General features: G+C 36.2%; 1 protein-coding gene across 1 annotated transcript in view; it reads right to left on the bottom strand.

The window, feature by feature from the left end:
* HCN1 (hyperpolarization activated cyclic nucleotide gated potassium channel 1) overlaps nt 1-22,945 on the bottom strand; it is a 192,196-nt gene that overhangs the window by 148,861 nt on the left and 20,390 nt on the right. The window contains 1 exon segment of the mRNA XM_030969114.1: nt 18,814-19,237. Within this exon segment, the coding sequence (XP_030824974.1) occupies nt 18,814-19,237 (424 nt within the window).

Raw genomic sequence — 22,945 nt, 5'->3', positions numbered from 1 at the left:
TTCAAAATGAAAGAACATCACTTCTCCCAACATTTTTGGAGAAGGAGGAGCAAGGAAGAAGTTAAGGACTTGACAATATTGAAATATCCCATCTCTCAAAATTAAAATTGTAGCAACTGTGTATATAAAATGAAAAATACAAAATATAAAAAATGAAAAATAAAGGTGAAATCAAATGTTTTGATTTTGTCACACTAAAATAGTCTATCTTAATTGAAGAATATTCTTTTTTGATTCTTCCTTTTTGAAAACATGACACTATTGTATTTTGTTCTTTACTGAAGCAAAGAAATATTTCAAAAGAGAAATGTTCAAGAAAAGACTGCCACACAACCCCAGCTGCTGTCTCTTAAAGTTGCATCCTGAATTGTGTTCCTTCCTTCACTGAGATGTCTTTATCATCATTCTCTAAATGAATAAAAAAACCCAAGACCTTCATTTAGAGTGTACTGAAATAATAAATAATCATAAATCTGCATTAAGGAAACAATCACTATGAAATGGCATAAATAACTTCTTCCTGTATCATCTTTCCTCATGATTAGAATGCACTCTGAATCTAACATACATACATGTCTTTTACCTGTGCATACATAAATAGATTTCACTAATTTATTTTTCCAAACTAACAAATGCACCCTTGAGCTTATAAATGACAAAAATTAGCTTTGAGGTAACAAAATAACATTGCCTTTTATACAGGATGAGGAATGTGGGATAATCAAACATTCCATGCAACACATATCAAAAATCATGAACACTTTACAGAGTTGAGTAATAATAGACATAAATAGAATTATTACAGTGTATTGGCATTGACTATTTTCTCAGCAAAGAGCAGCTGTTAATAATAACTTTTCCATGAGCTGCTAGCACTGACATTTTAAAAGCAATTCTGTCACCAGTGGCTATAAACACCTTAGAGTAATGTGACAACTGTCAAGGCTTAAGAAGGCAAATAGAGAAAAGTTAATTTTCAACATCCATAAGATTAAAAAAAAGGCAGAAGAGTTAATAAACATATTCGTTTCAATTTGATATTGAAATTTTGGAAAAGTTGATATCTAGACATACCATCTGCCCATCTTTAGCAATGAGCCAGAAAGTTGTCCTCATCCAAAAAGCCTCTACAGCTTCAAACAAAACACAGACATTTCTATGTGCACTGTTAACAGGTCCAAGACATTTCTGCAATATAATAAAAAACAAATATGGAGGCATTTCTCCTGCAGAGCCCCGAGGCCAGACCACTGATCTGAGATAAGAAATAGATGAATTATTTCCTAAGAACAAAATTGAACCACTTCAATAGATCAAATAGGGAGTATGTAGTCATCTGATAATTTGGACGACTCAGTAGGGGGTATAGCAGTGTATCCAGGCAGGGACTTTATCTGATTTTTCTGTGCTCAAGATGAGTTATCTCATTTACTGAACATTATTCTTTTTGGCATCTCTCTCTCCCTTTCCATTTTCCCCCTCACATTGATGAAAAATATTCAGATCTGCATTTTTTCCACACTAAAGAGCTGTCATTGGTAGCATCACTCTTTCATTTTTTTAAAATTATTATTATTATTTTTGGCAACATGAATTGGCATTGGCTGTGAAAGCTCACAATTTGCAGAAAATGCCAGCTCTAATTATCCTAGAGCCTTAATTTATCACTGCCAAAATGAAGGCAAGATTGGCATGCCACTTGGGTGTGTTATAACACAAGGTCAGACATTGCTACTGCTGTTACTGGAATTATCTACAGTGCATAAAAATAGCAGAACAATAAAAGAAAATCCCTACTAATGGATAAGACATATTTAATCATCTAAGAGTGGAATTTTCCCTTCATTGGTTGCCTAACTACCACCTTCTCCCAAAGAAAATAAATATGTGGACACAATAACATCCAAGCCTAAGGAAGTTACATACATGGAACAAAAAATTCACAACAGACAAAAAACATTTCCAAGTAAGTTAAGTAAGTTTTTCCAAAAACTGAAGCTCGCTGGCCTTGTAACTATTGTTGAGTTGATATCATTATTTTTGACATTTTTATATCAATCATGGAATTGAAAAGAAAAACGCTAATCATGAATCATCTCCAAGGAAATTTACAGTACACAGACCCTCTGGGAGTTTCCCAGTGTCCCCTCCTTCCCTATATACTTATTCATGAGATTCCCTCATAATTGTATATTGAATACAGAGTGTCAGTTAATTTGAGAAATTATGAAAAAAGAAAAATTACTCAGACCAACAAAACTTAACTTAACTCTGAGAAAGCTCTTTATGAAATAGTACATAGCAGGAGATGTCACTCCAGAAATACAGATTGTTAAAAGCACTTGAAGCCCATCTTCTTTTCAGAGTTTGATTTATTCAGATTCGAGCCTTCAAACTATCTTCAAAGTATGCCATGTTTCAGCTTTGAAACTTAAAATCTGTAAAATTCTCCAAAAGGAAGACTGTAGAAAGCAACGATGCTCACCAGCAGAACTGAACATTTCACAACTTCATTAAAACTTGCATTTCTTTAAAAAGTCTTTAACAAATAATAAGAAACCTCATCTATGAATAAAAGAATTCATGCTACATCCTACCTACTCTGAAAGAAAAAAAAATCAAATCAGTTTTCAGGAGCTTCAGAACTAAGACTTATGAAACAATATTGACATGGCTGGCATTAGGCAGTGCTCACAGAAACATAACAGAAAGATGATCTGAGGCACACAGCAGCTCCCTAACAGCTGCAAGCAAAGGCAACAGGGGACAAATCTACTTGCCTAAGAACTGCAGCAGTCTCAAAGCAATATAAATGAGGGGTACATTTAACACTGGGCTTGATGTGGGCACAAGGGAGCAAGAGCAGCAGAGCATCAAGAAGGGCTTGTCTCTAAGAGCCTATTCAAGTTCTTAAAAACCTTCACCCTGGTAGGTACAGAGGTTGCTGTAACCCCATTGATCTTACAGAAATAAACAGGATAAAAGGATAAAGACATGTGAATACTGGTGGATCAGGATCTGTGATAGCAAATCTGCACTACAAAGAGAAAGAACATTTTAGTGATCCTTTTTGGCAACTGCTGAGTCTCACAACCTCTTATCAATGGCACACCTAAAAAGGCATAGAACAAAGTGAATTTGTAACACTTTGTTAAGAATGGTGCTATAGCATCAGGGAAATCACTGACAACAATTAAATGTAAGCACTGGTATATATTTAATATCATTCTAAATTGCTGTGAACTACATCAAGGTTATAAGCCAATCTGTATTACCCTGAGAATGCCAAACTCCAACTGGTTCCCAATTTAAAAAGTGCTGACTGTCTAGAAATTAGCTGAGACAGGACAATATAACCTTGTACTTTACATTGCATTTTTATATGCCAAGGGCACCATAGCAAACAAGCAAAAGGGGAATCTTCAGCTGTCTACTAATTTTTGAAATCTCAGATTTGGAATTCCACAGATACCTCATACTCTACTCCTTCAAGCAGTGAGGGAAAAACGTGGCAAATTAATAACTCTGAATAGATGTTACTTTGGGGAAAAAATTCTTGAAAGTTGTTGATGGTTCATGGAACAGGCAAAAACATTCCATGTGACAGGAGATGTGCACAATCACAATGCTGGCTTTGAAACTGAATTTCAGTTGAAGAAATTGTAAATTTTTAAAGAAACATTACCTTACAAGAGGTAGAATAGCAATCTTAACTGATGCTGGTGCACTTAGCATGACCAAATCTAGAGTACAATATCTTTACATGCCAGCAAAGACAGTACTATGAATTACAAAGGTGTTACTCGGTAGAAACACACTTTGAAAAATAGTATAAAATAAAAGATATGTCATGTCAAGCATTTTTCTGAAGGTATGCAAATTTTTTTTGCTCTAGCCTTTTTAATGCCATGCTCCATTTTCCTGAGCCATTTTGGCTCACTGTTTCTTCTTATACTGATTAGATATAAATGCAGCAGATCTGTGTCAATGTTAGACCACCTTTTATCATATTTTCAGCTACCAATAGTTTATCTCATCACACTTTTAATCAGTAAGTAGATTAAGTCACCAAGCTGCTACAGAAACATGCCCTTTTTATGCACTGTAGTAAAACTTCACAATGAGCAGTTAAGGATTAAAAAACTCATTAAAATGCCCTTTTTCCATTTGAATTTTTTTTCTAAAACAGTCATAGTGAGTAGAAGATTGAGATTCTAGTAATGGGTCAAAGCATCTGATGCCTCTGAAGTACCTCTATCTATTTAAGAGTTACTGTAAATGATTGTGTTCTACCTACATAGTGGTTTCCATCAACACTTGTGAGCTGAACACTTCTCCCAGTACTCAACAAATCTATGAGAATTCTTTCAAAAAGCATAACACAGAATACATAACTTTTTTTCATGTATAAATACTTGATCTCCAATGGGAAACATTGTGAAGAGTTAGAATCAGTCTTTCCCTGCTACTCTAGAAATAGTCTGAGAATACCATTTAATGTAACTGAATGCTAGCGTTACTCCTGCAAAGCTCTAGCACAATCATGGAACACATTTTTACATAAATGAACAGCAGCTTTAAAATAAACATTTTTAAAAGTCAGATCTATTCTTCTGTTCCACACTTAAAAGATATTGTCAGCAGACCTATCTATTTTCCACTTGCAAGTGAATTAAATGGGTCACCAAATCCAGTCTTAAGGAGACTCCAGAGTTTCCCCCAGTAAAATAGAAAATTTTCACATTTTCACTGGTGCCACCTCACTGAATTCGGCGGCTTAACTCAGAGATGGGATCACTGAATTCAAAATATTAAAAGGCAAAACTAAAGGAGCTCCATCTTTCCATTCTCTTCAGGTTATACACCTAATTTCTCCTGTAGACAAGTAAATTCAGTGCTATCACTGGCCAGGAGTTTGAGAGTAGCTCTAATAGCCAAGCCTAAGAAAGTCCTGATTTTGAAGTGTTTGCTTTCCAGTGATTAATGGCTGTTTGTTTGTGCTGTCTGCCCAATCTTTGGAAAGAGATGGACACTTCAGATGGTGCTGCTAAGAGACGTAACAGGGAATGTGTATCTGCTGACAGCTAGTCAATGGAAAATGTCAGGGCTGCCCTTTCTCCGTGTCATGGAACAGTCATTCCACACAACCCACATGCAGCCTTGCTGCCCCTCCATCAGTATGAGTGCTCCCACGCGCTCCATTAGGTGCTTAGTCTGGCACAAGGAATCAAATCAGGTTAGGTAGGGCAGTGTGCCAGCGCCAACTTCATCGATGCCAGCCCTGTCTGAAGCCCTTCAGACCAAGGCAAGAAGGGATAAACTCTTCAAGACATTAGCAGATGATACAGGGGGCTTCCTTGGGTTTGTTTCCTTTCAAAAATAAAGCACCGCTACTATAGGAGAAAATTTGTAACAAGGAATTAAACTTCATGAGTGGAAAAATTCTACATCCTGTAGCTTTCATCTTAAATGGCCTGCAAAACCCCTCATTTAACTCAGCAAATACAAGTCTAGATTAGAAAACCAGTTTTCTCTTATTTCCAAGTTTAAGAAAAAATCTGGAGCATAAGTCTTCTTGGTATGCATATTTGTACTAGCCTAAGTAAAAACTGTCACTAAAACCTCTCAGGTTTTCCATCTTCAGTTAGACTTGAGGGACACAGAGCTACTAATCCAGTAGCAGGCTCTAACGCTCCAGAGCCACTGCCCATTAGCACAGAGCACAGGCTCTGTGTCTTACCAAGACAACAACACAAAGGAAGAGGTGTGGGACTGAAAAGATATTGTGGGACAAATGCCTGAGTGTGTATTTTTCAGCTGGATGTCATTCAAGTACATCTGTAGCTCAATTTAAAAATGCAGTTGGATAAACTTTATCCGCGTAAAAGATCTGAAATGTGAAAATGCTGAAAAATATTTAAGAGGTTTATATATCAGCATTCCTAAATCATATTTTGAAGTGTAAGTCATTCAGTGAAAAGAAAAATGTCAGGCCCCAAAATTGCATCTCCCTGCCCTGCTAATCTACTGATTACTACACATGCCAAATGTTAAATATGTGCAAATGGAGAGGGGGAATTGTGCAAGTACTTCCTTGCAACATTTCTGTCCCACGTGTAGTGATCACAGCAGCCCACCTCAGCTGCTTACTCCTGTCTGATGGGGTCTGTGTGTATCTGACCCTACTACTGATGTCTTCTAGGTAGCTGGAAACCTGCTTCTATAAATGTCCCAAACTGCCCAGAGGAGTCCAGACAACTAAAGACTCATGAACACTCAAGAACTAGAATGAGGCAATTGAACAGGCTTCATAAGCAGCAAGAATATTAATTTTTACTAATTATTACTAATTATTCAATTCTTACATGATAATAACACTACCAGAAACCTGGAGATGCCTGTCAAAACTAGAATCCCAAAACATAAAAGATGAAAAGATGGTGACTGTTAAGGAAAAAAAAAAAAACCTACAAAACCAAACCAAACCAAATCTAAACAACAAACTGAAAACAAAACTAAGGCTCAGTGAAGACTACAAAGCCATCAAAAACTCTTGGCAGAAAATACCAGACATTGTGATTTCCAGTCAAAATTCCTTTACTGTACTAAACTTCCCAAACTGCCCAGACATAAATAGATTTCTTAAAAATCTGCCATTGTTTCCATAATAACAAATATAAAAATATAGTCAAACAAAAATATTTACACATGAAATTAATAAAAGCACTATTCAACAGACTGAGTAGAAATTACATTGAACATACTTTCTCTCTTAGACATTCAGAGAGATATTTTCTTGTGAGGTGCCACCAGTCTTTCTCACCACATTGATTCTGCTGAGTACTTTCAATGACAAGAACACAGTCAGGAGAGAAAAAAATGGAGTATTCAGTTTCCAGTGGCAATGTGGGTATCAGAGCAGTGGAAGAAATTCGATCAGGTCTGTGACACCACCAGTCATATCACTTGCAAATTTTCACATAGCTTAGAATAAAAGACGATAGTCACGGAAGGTATGACAGATGAGCATTTTGATACTTGTTTTCTAGACAGCAGCACGTAACAAGAAGGACCAGTTATAAAGGAAAAATGGGCATGAGATGATTTTCCCTTTCTTATCAGATTTTTCTATTTTCCCTGTCCTCTCACCTTCCCAAGGTGTAAGATGCATAAGGGTTAATACAGTATTAAAATTTTGAAGTATTTTAGCACTGGAGCACAAAGCTAGAAGTGCATTGCTGCTTCAAGAACCTTAGGTCAAAAGATCAAAAAAGATGAAGCAAAGGGAGACTCCTTATGTATGTATAATAACCCTGCAATTCCAACTTTAAATATCTCAAGCCATACCTCTGTTATGACTCAGCAAAAATATACTATTTTTTAATTGGTGGGGAATTTTTTTGCACTACTCAGATGAAAATCTACCACTGGGCTAAATTTTCTAATTCTAAATGAGCTGATAATCACTACTTCTAGAGATTATTATGTTATTTATCACATCAGGAAAAAAACATCAACAAAGAAAGCAACAACAAAAACCCAAATGTTTAAAGGAAGAAGCGAGAAATCCATGGAACCATGATCATGACTCACGTGGATATTTTTAAATGAGGAGAGAAACAGACTTCAGTACTCAAATAATTCACAATGAAAACAAAACTTTAACTATATATGCTTCTTTTCATATTTCAGTGCTGAATTCACAAACTAAATATTGAACTGACCATCTTTCTTTCATTATCTGTTCAAACCTATGAAAAAGAAACCAATTCACTACTTGAGTCTTGAGAGCTTAAATAAAAATAGTGTCTATAATAAATAATGCCCTGATGTACTGTTATAACAATTTTAAATTCTTAGCTCTAACTAGGTTAACACAGATCTGTAGTTTTAAAATTACAATTTAGCTGCAGATTTCAGGTCTTCAGCTGTTTTTTCAGAACCATGTTCACTTTGCACAAAGTGTAAAGGTATCCATAGACATCTCCCATAAGAGAAACAATGGGAAAGTAAAATGAAAAGGAAGAAAGTACATGAAGTTCTACTGGAATTTCTCTTGCAATTGTTTTTAAAATAAGATAAATAAGAGATCTCTTCAATTATTTACTTCAATGAAAAAGGTTACAGTGTTGATATTCATTCTAATCATACAAACCTCTGACACTCTCATTTCTTGTGCCTTGCAGTTACTACACCCAACAAAAATGCTCCAAAAAAGACTGATTTTTACAAATTATTTTAAAAGATCAAGAAATATAGGCATTTGTGATATGCAAGTGTTATCAGAAACATAAATATATATCCAAAGTGGGCTAATCTGTGTATTAAGTTATCAAAACTGACACATAGGAAAAAAGAAAAAAACACCTTTGTGGTAGAGGTTGATTTTGCCCTGGGCAAAATGAGTAAATGATAGGAAAAAAAGTATTTAAATGATTGATGCTGGAGATAAAACAGTGTTTTGCTTAATTAATTTGAAAGTCCTTGCAAGAAAAATTCAAGTTACTTGTTTGGGTTCAGTATTTTAAATCTTCTGCTAGAAGTTTTAATCAAAATAAGGCAGAGTTTTGAAGGCAGGTAATCAAAACAAGGCAGAGTTGTAGAAGTTACCTCTTGCCTGTTGGAACTACATTTCAGATGCATTTTTTTTCCATTTCCTTTTTAAAACATATCTGACATTATATTTCCCCAGCTAGGAAACAATTCTCATGTGGGATGCCTAGCTATTTTTGAGGCAAATGAAGACATAATTCATGTCTTTGGTTAAGGGAAAAATCGATCATTCTGATGAGAACTACTATATGGTTTTCAATAATGTCCTTTGGAAATCCCACAGGAAGGTACTCTTGAAAAGACATTAATTTTAAATTATGCGCAGCAATATTTGCTTTCCAGGTTCAAGTTTTGGCCATAAATGTTGTACGCCACTATCTTTACAGTATGAACAGATGTATCAACTCAACAGTGAAACTTACAGTTTTTAGTTGAGATACAGGACTGCCTGTTTGTCATGAATCTTTGAATACTGGCAGTCACTTCAGGTAAACTGAGTACATGATGCAAGGAGAATTGATCCAGAGAGATAAAAATTGTAGGTAGATTTATTTTCTTTTCAGAGGTACAGAGTAAAGTGCTCCCTTTGAAAGGTGCAGTGAAGGTTAGGAACCTTCACCCTTGAAGACAAATTCACAGAAATATGTACATACACACTTGTCTGAACTACCAATGTTCTCTCACGTTCTAGATTTGTGCTGTTTTCTAGGGTTTTCTCTATTTTGTTTTTGTTTGGTGTGGGGGGTTTGGTTGGTTTTTGGTTGCATTTGGGTTTTTTTTGGGTGGGGGAGGGTTGATAGTCACATCTTTCTCTCTTCTACAGGCAGCTCAATTGAAAAAGGTCCATGGTTCTGGCAAAGATTACAGCAGTTACATCATAATTAGCCTTCAGACACTCATTTATTTTAGAGATGGGTTCCCCTCATGCATATACAGGGCTCCACTCCCACAGCTGCTCATCTGGGACAATCCATTTGGATTCAAAGCAGGATTGCAGGTATTGCATACAGTTTTGTCACAAACCCCTAGACAGAAATTACACCAATACACCACATGGCAGCAGCTTCTGCCAGGTCAAGAACAAGTTGGAACATTCACTGGAAAGAAGGGAAGTGCAACTAAAAGACACTGTACTAAGTTAAGCAGATGTACAGTTAAGCCCATTGGTTCTGAAAGAGAGGATGGGAAAAAAGATGTTCTTTAAGAAGATAAAAAAGTAACAAACAAAATGTTATGAGCTTAAATACATGGAAAGATGACAGCAAAACACCTGTCTGGGTTAAGAAAGGAGAAAATGATGAGAAATAGAGCATCTTTCTGTGACAGTGTTCACAGGGGTTCTTGGATTGGGGAAGAGACGAAGATCTGACTCCATGTTTCAGGAGGCTTGATTTATTATTTTATTATATACATTACATTAAAACTATACTAAAAGAATAGAAGAAAAGGTTTCATCAGAAGGCTAGCTAAGAATAGAATAGGAAGGAATGATAACAAAGGTTTATGGCTCGGCTCTCTGTCCGAGCCAGCTGGGCTGTGATTGGCCATTAATTACAAACATCCAACATGGACCAATCACAGATGCACCTGTTGCATTCCACAGCAGCAGATAATCAATGTTTACATTTTGTTCCTGAGGCCTCTCAACTTCTCAGGAGGAAAAATCCTAAGGAAAGGATTTTTCACAAAAAATGTCTCCGACATCTTTCCAGTGCAGTGTAGTGAGGAGAGATTAACAGTTCAACCACAGCAGTCATTTCTACTTGGAAGCAAGGAGCTCTAAAAGTCTCTGAATTAGGTGATCTCCCTGTTTTTTCCAGGTCACAACTACATTTCAGTCATACACATGTGGGATAATACTTGTTATTTGGAATAAACTCCATGAGGTTCAGGTTAGAAATAATTCATTTAATATAACGTACAAATGGTAGAGCCAAATTGCTCTACACTGCCATTTCAGCTCTCTAACCCTCTCTAAATAAGTTTATGCATTTGCATCTTACTCTCTAAATGGTAAATTTAGGCCATTTTACCCTTTCAAAACAGACCCTTCTTCCCAATTAACTGTTAAAGTACATTCCACTGTCCTCAATGGGAGCCATGACAACAGAAACCTACTTAAAAGAGTAATGTTACAGGTATTTTACTGTATTAGAAGGTTGTCAAATCTGATCAAATTCAGAACATGATCCTCGACCTATTGACATGCAGTGAATTCTGTATCATTTCAGTCCTAATTTGTTCAATAGAATGCCCATATGAGCTCAGGGAAATGACTCACTGGGAGAATAAATAAATAAAAGCAACAGTGTATGGATGGTCTGACCAGCACAGCCCAACACAAGTTCTACAGATATCTCCACTTTCTGCCTCTCAGACCTTTCTGAGATAACCAGACCTCTCCTACAAAATCCCCCAAAATTTCACCTGCACAGTGTTCTGCACATAAGAGAACCAAGAGAATACAGCGGTGGGCTTGTTATTTTCTTTTTAAAAGCTGTTCATTTCAACTGACAATTTTCTTCTCAAAGTAGAATATATTAAATAGAATATATACATAGAATTGTATTAAATTGAAATCTAATGAATTATCTTTTCACCCTTTAATAAATGATTACTTAATTTAAAAATTAAAATGCCCCTTTGAAGGCAAATGTTAGGAAAATGTTAAAATTTTTCATTTCCACTTTCTACACATACACTTTTCTAATTAATTTTTTACTGTAAAATTTATTTTTCAGATTTCAAATAGTAATGATGCACTGTAAGGACATCTTCTGGCTTTCTTTAATAGACACATCAATATATACTGTATTAAGAATTATTACCATGGGTTATATGCCTCCCATTTCAGCTGTTAGCTGGCCATATTCTACCACTAGTGGACTAGCAACCTGCCTTCAAATGTGTGTTTCAAAAATTTATTTTACAATTAATTATTTTTAAGGCAGCATAAAATGACCATAAAATATCCCTAACTATTTCTTCCCTAGCAGCTGCACAAAGAGAACAACTGACTTCTTTACTCACAAAGTTCCATAGGTATTATGAGAAAAAACGAAGAAGGAAAGGATTCTACATGGCATTAGTGACAAGGTGGTAATATTTTTAGTTCAATTACTGTTGTTAAATAATTTAAATTAAACAGCAATTCTGTACTGGTTACTATTAATATGAATTGCAGAGATACCTGAATGAATTGTGTTTAGCCTGCAAGGAACAAAACAACAATTGTCATTCTTGTGAAATCTGTACAATTTTTGATTTTTTAAAAATAAATTTGAAAAGAACTGAAAAATCCCATTCACATGTTCCCTCTCTGTCTCACTACTGCAAGAATCAATGTGGGAGCTTGTAATCCATGCACTCAGTGTGGGAAGGACCCTGCAGTATCGCAGTGTCCGAATGGCGAACCGTGATCCCAACCGTGCGCTGCCCAAAAAGCTCTTTGGCTGTCATCACCTCCTCCGACAGCTGCTCAGCTCCAGCGAGGGAGCAGGATGCCGTGGGGAGCAGCCAGCAGCTCTGTCTTGCAAGAGGACTGAACATTCCTGACCTCCCCCCTTGCCTGAAACGGGGTGTATCCAGCAGGCCATTACCCTGCACAGCTAAGTGGGTTTTCTGCTTCGGCTAAAAGTTTAAGATGGAAGAACAAGGCTTTTTTTAAATAAATCTGCAGCCACAGATAGTGTGTGCAACCTCTAGCAAGCGCAAAAAAAAATCATTAATGCCAGAATGGCTTAAAAATAGTGAACAATGAGTTAGACTTAAAAAAATAATCTGCTAAAAATCTGTGTTATACTTAAGTGTCAAAGACATGCTGACACTGCTCTGATAATTTTCAAAACTGATTGACTGGCATTATCTATAAATGTTACTGCAAGGGTGAGCCTACCTTCTTGGGTCTACAGCCAAGTCCTCCAAGAACATTACCATGGAAGCCAGGCAAACACTTACATAAAGAAGAAAATATTATCATCCAGTTCAGGGAAATTTATCTCAGGCTATGTTCTACATTTCCCTGGTTTATCTCCCAGGGAAAGCATCACCACCACACAATTACTCTCCTGGAGTAGGCACAGAAGAAAGGCAGCTCAGTTCGCACAGTCTTAAAAAGGGGGTAGAATGATGAAGCAAGAAACTTTACACTCATTACACTTCCTATTTACTCTCTAGGGGAATGGATTATTCTTTCTATGAAAGTGATTATGCCTAGACCATAAAGTAGGAAATTAAAAACCAGAATACTCAGTGTCTTGCTTGCATTTCAGTAATTGCCTTCTCTACAAATGTGCTGTTCTTTTTCAACAGTTAGTATTCTATTATTAGGACACCATGGATAATAATGCCTTTTAATTGTCTCTATCCATTATTTGCATTTCCCTACAGTTGCACGGAATTCAAAAGAGTGAAAAAAAAAAATCTTGAGTTTTTGTCAGAGATGTTTATGGATGTATGCTTTAACTGCAATGGTACATACATTTCTCAAACAAATAATTTAACTTGAAATTTTTCCTTACAAAATATTACACAACTGAACACAATTTATCCACCTAATGTTAAAATATGCACAATTTCATGTAGACAAAAAGGTTTACATGAAATGAGATCCATCATAATTTCCCATTTGGAACACTACCTGTTATGTAAAGATTATATTAGGTGCCCTGTTCAGCAAAACAGAGAATAGCCTTGTAAGTTACATGTCAAGGAAGAAAAAAATTAAAAGCCCTGTGGCTTACATATATTCATGAGAGTGATGAAAAAAAATTTATTCACACATTTACTTATTTTGTATAGCACTTTATGTTAAAATTTAGGTATCTTACCTCCTAATTTATGTAACTTACCTTCAGTTCTATCCACATATGCAAATTCTATTTAGCAAACCAGAACTACATTATCAAGACATAGCCTCAACAGTCTCAAAGAAAATGCCTTTACACCCTCTAATTTTAAAGTGGGAAAAAAAGGGCTAGTAGTCCAGATTCCATCTCTGTGAAGATTAAAGACCTTGGTGTCATTGAGACAGAATATCCATGAGCCAACATCCCAATGGAATTAGGGAGGAATACCAGCACTGCAAGTCTCACCCAGGAATGAACTGGCAGCTAGCACAACACATTCCCTCAGTGGAACAGGGCTGAGCAGCCCTCTGCTCTGATAAAGCTGGAGAGGCTCGTCTACTACAGCGATGCTGAGCAAAGAGCACTCCTAGATTTTTCAATTCAAAATGCAGCCAAACAGCATGTTTGGGGTTTTTCCCCTGTAGATTAAATAGAAATGGTGCTGGTCGGCACATGCCAAGAACTTACTGACCACAGCTGGTCATCATGATCTCACAGGGAATGCTGCAGAGCAAAGAGGAACCCTCAAGCAAACCTGGATATGGCCCCAGTCATAGGCTTCATATGGGAGAACACAAATTCACTAATTTATACAAAAAAAGGGGAATGCTTGTGTTTCTGTTTCCCTTCCTCTAGAAATGGGAACCTCTAGAAGGTTCCTTTCACCTTCTTGATGGTAGGAAGGCAGAAGACATCAATACAGAGTCTTTGCTGCAGAATTCACAGACTTTGTGCCTCTTTTCCCTCAAGTTACTTAACAAATATCCTCCCCTTAGTCCTTAAGAGACAGACAACCATGAACCATGTATTTGGTTCATGTACCTCTAAAAGGCAATAAAAAAGTGTCCCACTTTCAGCTACTCTACTTCAAAATTGCCACTCAACCTGTACTGATGTGCTTATTTGCAGTAACTAACTAATTGACACAAATATATGGGGCCTAGAAAATGTTCTTTAAAATACCTCCTTGGACAACAGGCGTTAAAATAGAATAAAAAGAAAGTAAAATATGCCACCTTCCATTTCCACATGGCTATTAATTAAAAAAAGTTAAACTGTAAAACATCATCGATAGGAAAGCCCCATGCCTTGTAGACAGAGTCCTGTTAAAATAAAATAAAAATAAATTAATAATCCAGTCAGTAAAGATAAGTGTTTTCAACCAACACTACCGAGTACCCACCTAATCCATCATCTCTCTCTTCCCACACAAAAAGTCAGCGATCAAGAGGAGAGAAAAAAGCCTTGAATTCTCATCTGGCTTGAGATGAATGAAAAAGTTGCTTGGTTTTCTTGTAGCGGAAAAAAAGTCATCTGTGTACCTACCACAGAAACAGCAGGCTACTGAAGTAGAAGTTTTTTCTGTTGTCTGGGTAAGTCTTCCTTTACAATAATTTTATTTAGGAAATAATAATGGTTCATCACAGAGACATATAATGTGTGTTTTTGTACCACTGGCAACTAACAGAACAACAAGGAGAGGACACCTAGTGGTGGTCTCTGATCATCAGGGCTGGTAGCATGGGAGCAACAGATGAAATCTTTAATGCAGGACCTGATTTGGCAAAGCTCTCACACTCTTAATTTTTGAGCACTTTAGTAAGTCTTAGCATTCCAGGAAGCTTTTACTTGTGCACTCTTCTGAACCTGCATTACTGTGAATATCAGAAATAAACCAGCAAATTTGGAATATGGTATGTTGGTGTGATATGCTCAGGAGTGTGTTTCATTAAACACCAGAGCTTTATCAACAACTAGAGCTGACATTGATACTCAGGTAGGTTCATGAAACACAAAAAGGTCTGGCAAATTGAAAACCAGATTTCAGTAGAAGTTGAACCAAAATAAGACATGGCTGCAATTCACATTTTTTGCAGATTTTGCCATGTGATTTTTTTTCATAATATAACTTTTATTATACAACGTGCAATAAGCATTGATTCTCTTTAAAAAGGGTTCTAGTTCTACATAATCAGACATCCCAGAACAAAAAATACTTAGGGCACATTTTTGGAAGAACGACTTCTACTTACTTGTAGATTTACTAGGTCTTGTCTGTGTTTAGAATAGCTGTAAGCAAAGCTATTGAAGTCTGGGTTTTATGCAGCTTTCGGGAAATATTGTAATTTTAAAGAACCAGTAAACTAGTATCATAGGCAAATAATACTAGTGGCAAAGCAAAGTGGCATATCATTTGGCATGGAACAATGTATTTAATTGTTTGTATCTTTTATTTTAATTGTTCACTGATCTAGGAGCATATTTAACCAAGATTAATCTACTAGTTGCAGTAAGCCTAAGTAAAAAAACATTAAAAAGACAGAAGTTAAAGGATAATTTAAAGATAAAACTTAAAGGAAATATGAATTAGGTCCAGGATCTCCTGCTCAGTACTTTTAGGAATGTAAATTTTAAAAAATTTCAAAACAAGCCCCCTGTCAGAAATTAGTGCAAAATTATAATTTCTGTAATCATCAATTTAAATATCGATTTTTTTTCTTGCATATAATTTAAGTAAATATATGATCTATTTTCAATATCTAAGTCTAAAGGACTGTAATATTACAATTTGTAGCTAAAAAGCAGTTTCAGGGAAGTGTGAATTTGCATATTCAGTATATTTATTTCCTGCCCACACATCTCCTGTCCCTTTCTTGAAGTGTTTCTTCCCATTTCCACTGAGCCATTCATGTAGGCAAATAATTAGCATCAGACTGATACGAATGTATCAGTCAGTTTTCATATATATTCCACCACAGGCTATATCTGTTCCATAACACTTAATGAGGAGAAAGCTTCTGTAATGCATACATTATTTACATCAATATTACTTTAGGTGGCTGCTGGCAGCTTGATCTTAATTTAATTGACTTAAATGATGTGGAAATAAATAAAGAAGAGGAACCATGTTTCACCAGTGTCACATAAGAATCTTTTAAATTTTTGCTCATCTTAAGGTTCAGGATACCAACCACCTGAATTCCACACATGTGATATGAAGAAAAGCTCAAACAATGTCAGCCTGCCTTTTTTATTTGAGTATGTAGAAATACAGGGATAACTGCCTTATCATACAGCTTGGATTGTTCATACATCAGTTATCCATGGATAACAGCTATCCAAGTATTCTCTTGGCACATTATGAAGATTGAGTTTGCTGGCTGTCCTCTCAATATTTTTGACATAATGGTTATAAAATTCTGGAACCAAATACATATATTTCAGATTTATCTGCACCACATTTAAAACCAACATGTCAGCTCATACACAAAAACTATTAATACACACAAACAGGCTCCAGTTCTGTGCCATAAAAATTAGTTAACAGTTGCTCCTTGTTGTCCATGTGCGAACACACACATACAGAGAACATTAAAACCAGCAGCAGTCTCGCTGACTACCCCATGGGATAATCTAGTTATTGTTTCCCAGTAATTCAGCAAATGTCATCCCCAACCACTTGGTTTGTCTGTCTGTTTTAAAACATTAAGATATTGTAACACACATTTTCCAGGAAGCATATATGAAAACCCATGGCCTTCTGCATTTCTGGTCCCTGTAAAATGCTAAACAAAAATAAAAACAAAGAAACAAACAAAAAAACCTACCTTTTTTCTTTGACACATTTCATTTTGGGGTTTATCAAAGCCTGATTCAGACTATATATTCTCTCTGTTCTCACATGTGATTATTTTTTTCAAAATCAGCCAACAAACTTTTTGCTGCTTTATTACAGGCTCAAAATAACCCCCCAAAAAAGAAAAAAAAAACCTCTACCTTTAGATTCCCTTTTACCTTCCTGTGAACTTATTTCACAAATTTCACTACTGGAATTAAAGCTGAAGTTGCAATCAAGCAGCCATTAGCTAAACGGACCAAACAGCAGCTACTGCTGATTTGGACCACATACTCTGGTCACTTTTAGTCCCATTTAGTGACCAATTCAAATATTTTTATTTAGATTACCTGATTTCTGTTTGACAACTGACAGAAAGGGGGGGAGAAAGCAATTTATTTCTCCGCCTAGTAGGCCTTTACAGTGGCAAGTGACTAACTAAACCTGCCAGAAAACAATGTCATTGAATTCATTTCAGAAGGTTGTCTCTCTGTGAAGCACAGAGGTGACAAAAGCACAGCTTTATGGTAGAACTGCAAAATATGCTTAATCATTTGCCTTAGTTGAATATAGTACAAAAATTACAGTGCTCTATTTCTGTACAAAAACATCTTTTCAGTGCTTTACAGAGAGGCAAAAAGAAGTAGCTTTACCAAACAGAGTAATAAAAAATAATGACCTATTTCAGGAACTTTTTGAGAGACTACTATAAATTTTTTAGACTTTTGATATTTAGCATCATCCGGCATCATGCCATTTTAAATTATAATCTGACTTTTTTTTTTAGATGGCTCTGCTTTTAGGTTCCTCTTAAACCAGAAAGTGCATATTATACTAGAGATAACCAGCAGGAAAAGCACCAAAAATAGTACCTAATCATCCTTCAATATTAACTTAATTAAATAAATTTTATCACATAGGTGAATAAATTTATGGAAATCAATTTTAATACTACTTCCATAATAATCCTCTACAAAATAATTCTCCTTATGCTTACTGCAAGAAAGGTTTAGAAAACAGCAATTATTTTTCCTATGGCTTTAGCACTTTGGTCTAAAACACATGATGATATTCAGAAATACAGAAATGAGGACAGGCAAGAAACAAAATGGTGGAACGTGCCAATGCATTGAGCATTTCCCAGCCATGAGTATGCCAAAGTGGGGAATGGCATAATTTCCTGGAAAAGTCACTATGCCAAATTGAAAGGTAGTATAACATCAAATGGAGTTGACAGTTTAGAAGACGGTGACTCGACATTTGAACTGCCCATTTTTCGTAAAGAAGGCTGGTATTTATGATATTCAGCCTACATACAGCCTTCAAACAATGAGCATTCTGAGGAAATCTACTCAATGGTAGATGGTTTCAATTTCTTATAAAATAGAAAAATATAAACAAGTTTAAGTTCTCTGTGACTACAAGAGTCTTAATAAATTTAAGTGCTAGTCATCAAACTCTAGTGCAGGTTTAGGCGCTTGTCAAAATTTCTAGTATTCCTTTCTAGCAACTTATTCTGATATTTTGGACATTTTGTAACATCATTAGGAGTCCATCCATGTGTATTGTACCAACACAGAACACATTTTGGTCTCTGCCATTAGCAGAGAGAAGATGGTTACTCTGTGCTGGTTGTGTCCAAAAATGCCTTGCCACTAGCATGTGTTTGTAATTACACCAAGTAGTGAGGTAAAGCTGTGTTACATTCTTGTTCTGGTGCAGCTCTTCACAGAGATTGACCAGTGTTGGGTAGCAGTAAGATCTTAGTGAATGATGTTATGACCATGTAATTCTTACCTCTTCCCACTGGTGTATGTATCTTATCAGTCTTGAAAGGCGCAATAAACGTAACAGGCTGAGGATTTTTGTAAATCTCACAATACGAAGCGCTCTTGCTGTCTTGTAAACCTCTGAATCCATTCCTTTTTCTACAATGAGAAAGATATAATCCACTGGTATTGATGAGATGAAGTCAACCACAAACCAGCTTTTTAAGTAATTCATCTTAATGATTTTAGGGTCCAGTATTATTTCAGAGCTGTCTTCATTTACAGTCCCAGTTCTAAAATTCATTATCAAGTCCAATAGAAAAACAGTATCTGATGCCACATTGAAAATAATCCATGGTGTTGTTGTTTGTTCTGTGAAGAATGTGATTCCGACTGGTATAATGACAAGGTTTCCAACCATCATTATGAGCATGATTAAGTCCCAGTAAAACCTAGGAAAAAAGGAAGAAAGAGAATGTTTGATGTAATGTGGTAAAATATTACAAAATAGTCTCCACCATGCCACCAACTTGACCAGCAGATTTTGTTATTACTGAATAAATTATTGTTGCTTTAACTCATTCAGCATATTCATAGTTAGCAAAGATACTGTAATTAACACATTTCATTATGTGCCTTCCTTCTCAATGGCCTAGCAGTCCATGGGATATCACACACTGAAAGGTGGGCATGTGTGGCACTGAGCAGATTTATTCAGACTCCTGTCAAAACCTCTTTGAGCTTTTATATAGATAAAAACAATGTCTTGTGCCAACCAGAAGTGCTTTATCAGTGCAACAGTTTTACTAAAATTTCTGTCCAAATGGAAAGCCAAATACTTAATAGATATATTAAATGTCAGTATCTCTTTTCAAATGTACTGATACCATTACTGTGCTGGAATAAAATTACAGGAAAAGGAAAAAAGCATCGAAGCAAAAAAATAGAAACAATAATTAGATAACATAAAAACCTTCAGCCACTTAGTTGAACTTTCATGCATTTTTACAACCTCACAGTCTATATTCTTTCAGAGCTAGCTAAGAAATGTTAGAAAAAATAGCTGCAATTTGCATAGTAATAGAAAGGGGTACTGCATTTCACCACTTTTGCTCTAGAAGGATCTAAAGGCTCCCCTCTAACACTGTTAGAATACTAATCATGCTTGATACAATGTGGTAGAAGGATGGACTCATAACTCTAGTATCTGTGATGAAAATGTGGAGTAAATGCACCCATTACATAGACTATCTATCCTGATGGAAGATTTCCAGGGCACAGCCACATATACCAGATTTTAAGCAAATTATGATAAATCTTAAATGTTAAATAGTCAAAGAAAGCTGTTCTTAAGTAGTAAAAGAACTGAAATGGATACTCAAAAAAGCCTGAACCCAATGTGTAATCTATTACTCTGTTAAAGCACATGATCTGGTCGACTAAAATTGATTTGGAGAGGTAGAGAAACCAACCAATAGCAGTTACCCATAGACTCATCATAGTTTCTAGAAGACTAGAGGCAGCAGTAGCTCCACAGCTATCCCTCTGCTCTGTCCCTCAGTCACAATGGGGCCTGGTGCAGAGGACATGGCATGGACACACCACCAGCACAACACCTCAACACTGACTTCCAGGCCACTTCCATCACACTGATACCAGCCTCGTGACATGCAACACACCCTCATCTTGGTACAGGTTCACAGTAATCAGCAAAAATAATAGTTAACTGGCCACAAAATATTTCAGGATGACGAGCCTAGTTTTTGCTAGACTCACACAGAGAATATGGATTGCATTAGATTTCAGAGACTGCTTCATGTATTACCAAATTATCATAAAATCATAGATTGGCTTGGGGTGAAAGGGACATTAAAGATCATCCACTTACAACTCCTGTGCCATAGGCAGGGACATCTTCCACTAGACCAGGCTCCTCAGAGCTCCACACAGCCTGTGAGTCCCCACTTCCAGGGAGGGGGCATCCACACAGCTTCTCTGGGCAAACTGTGCAAGACCCTCATCAACTTCACAATAAAAATAATTCTTTTAATATATAATCTAAACCTCTTTCAGTCTGAAGCCATTCCACCTTGTTCTGTCACTACATGTCCTTGAAAATAGTCTCTATCCATCTTTCTTGTAGACTCCCTTCAGGTACTGAAAGGACACACTTATGTCACACCAAAACCCTTCTTTCTCCAGGCTAAAAAATCACAAAGATCTAGCTTTTATAAATTCCCTTTTTTTCATGTCTACCTTGGAAGTGAATAGTCCTAAGTTTACAGAGTGCTCATCAGAGAATATCAATTATTATCTGTAACTGTAAAACACACTAAAGGAAAAGCAGCATAGGATTGAGAACAGCATGAGAATTCCCAGTTTCAAAATTATTTATTCCAAGAGGCACCTGGAGAGATTAGATTTAACTATCATTTGAGAGAAGAGAGAAGTTGGCAATGTACCTCTAACGGGTACTCAGAAACTCTATGAAACAGACTATAAAAATTATTCCCTGTGTACCACAATGTGATTTGTGTCTTACACATTTTCAGTCTTGCAATAAATGTGACCACTAACTGCTAAAAATGTTCTGTTTTATTCAGGCTGTATGTATTTTTGTTCACCATATGACAGTATTCACCATATTGGGCAAAAATTGGGGAATTTTTGGGGAAATTTTGAGAAAAATTGGGAAAAATTTGGGGAATTTCTCCTGTCGTTTTTAATTTCTGTAATACTTTTCACTGTGCTAGATTCCTTTTCAGCAATCTCGAATTCCTTTTCAGTAATCTGGAATTACCACAAGGAACCACTGAATTCAATACATCATTCTCACTGTGATCTACAAGTAAAATTACCACAAACACTTTTAAAACGCTATCAACCAAAGTACTTCACAAAAATGCTCTGGGAGAATAAACATCTTAGAGGAATCCTTAAAACTAGTGGAAAACAAATAGGAAATAATTACGAGAGGCGTCCTTGCATCTGTGGCTCACTCCTAAGCAAAGCATTGCTAACTTCAGATTGACCTTTACATTTCTCTAGCGCAGTTACGCAACAAAGACTAACCAAAGCCACACGACAACCAGCCACCAGCCAACACAGGAGATAATACAGGACCAGGTGTTTTTAACCTACGGTAATCCGCGGTTTAAAGGATCATCGCGTACTGCGATTATGCAAAACACACTGGTGTTCCTGATGCTGAATGTCAGCAAAAGTGGTAGCATCAGGCCTAAAATAATATTGATTGCTAAGGACTTGTATTTTAGCCCACAATACAATATAAGCTCACTAGTTAGTAAGAAAAAGCCTTATTATTTTTCATTTAGAAATGACTCGGACATTTTCTTGTAGGAAAATGTTTCCAAATGCTATTCTATTGGCCATGTTTTATTCCAGGTAGAAAAAATTAGATGCAACTGCCTGTACTGCCCTTGCTTGACCTGTGCAGAGAAAGTAATACAATTAGTTCCTCGCCTGTGGTTCAGAGCATCCTACTATTCATGTAACAAAGAGGAAGCTGTAAAGCCTCACAAGACAGTGCAACGAGCTGCCACTGACACACTGAGATATCCTTTGTTTCAAACTACTTTTAGAAATTTTTTTCCTACTTCTCCTACCCCAGTGAGGAGGGTTATGAATGTACAATTTACAACCTCAAGAGTTCCACGTTTATGTAAGGTATCATAAAATGTTGGTGAAGAGCAAGGAAGAGGTAGGCTTTTGACTAAAAATTTTTGAGAATCAGGAAAAATGCAGGAGTTTGGGGGTAATGAGATCTTACAAAGCTTAAAATGAGAAGCAAGAACTGATCTTGGCCCCACAGCAAAGAGTTTATTGCTCAGCTGAAGCTAACTCAGTGAAGCTACTACCAGATGCCACTAACAGAGGGTGCAGAGGTCATCACTGCACTGCATTGAACTATTCCTGAGGCTTTTTAAATGCTTCTAAATATCTCAGAGGTACAACACCTCTAGGCAAAAAAATAAAATCTTCAGGTATTAAAATATAAACCCCAATCCTGAGGCAAATTTTTACAAAATTATAAAAAAAATATTTTATAGAGAAATATTAAAAAAAAAACAAAACAAAACAACAACATACTAATTACTACTTTGGAATTCTCAAAATTAATTACTAGACCTCTTTTGGTG

This window comes from Camarhynchus parvulus, chromosome Z (genome assembly GCF_901933205.1).
Source record: "Camarhynchus parvulus chromosome Z, STF_HiC, whole genome shotgun sequence".
Lineage (NCBI taxonomy): Eukaryota > Metazoa > Chordata > Aves > Passeriformes > Thraupidae > Camarhynchus > Camarhynchus parvulus.
This window is presented reverse-complemented; position numbering and strand designations above follow the sequence as displayed.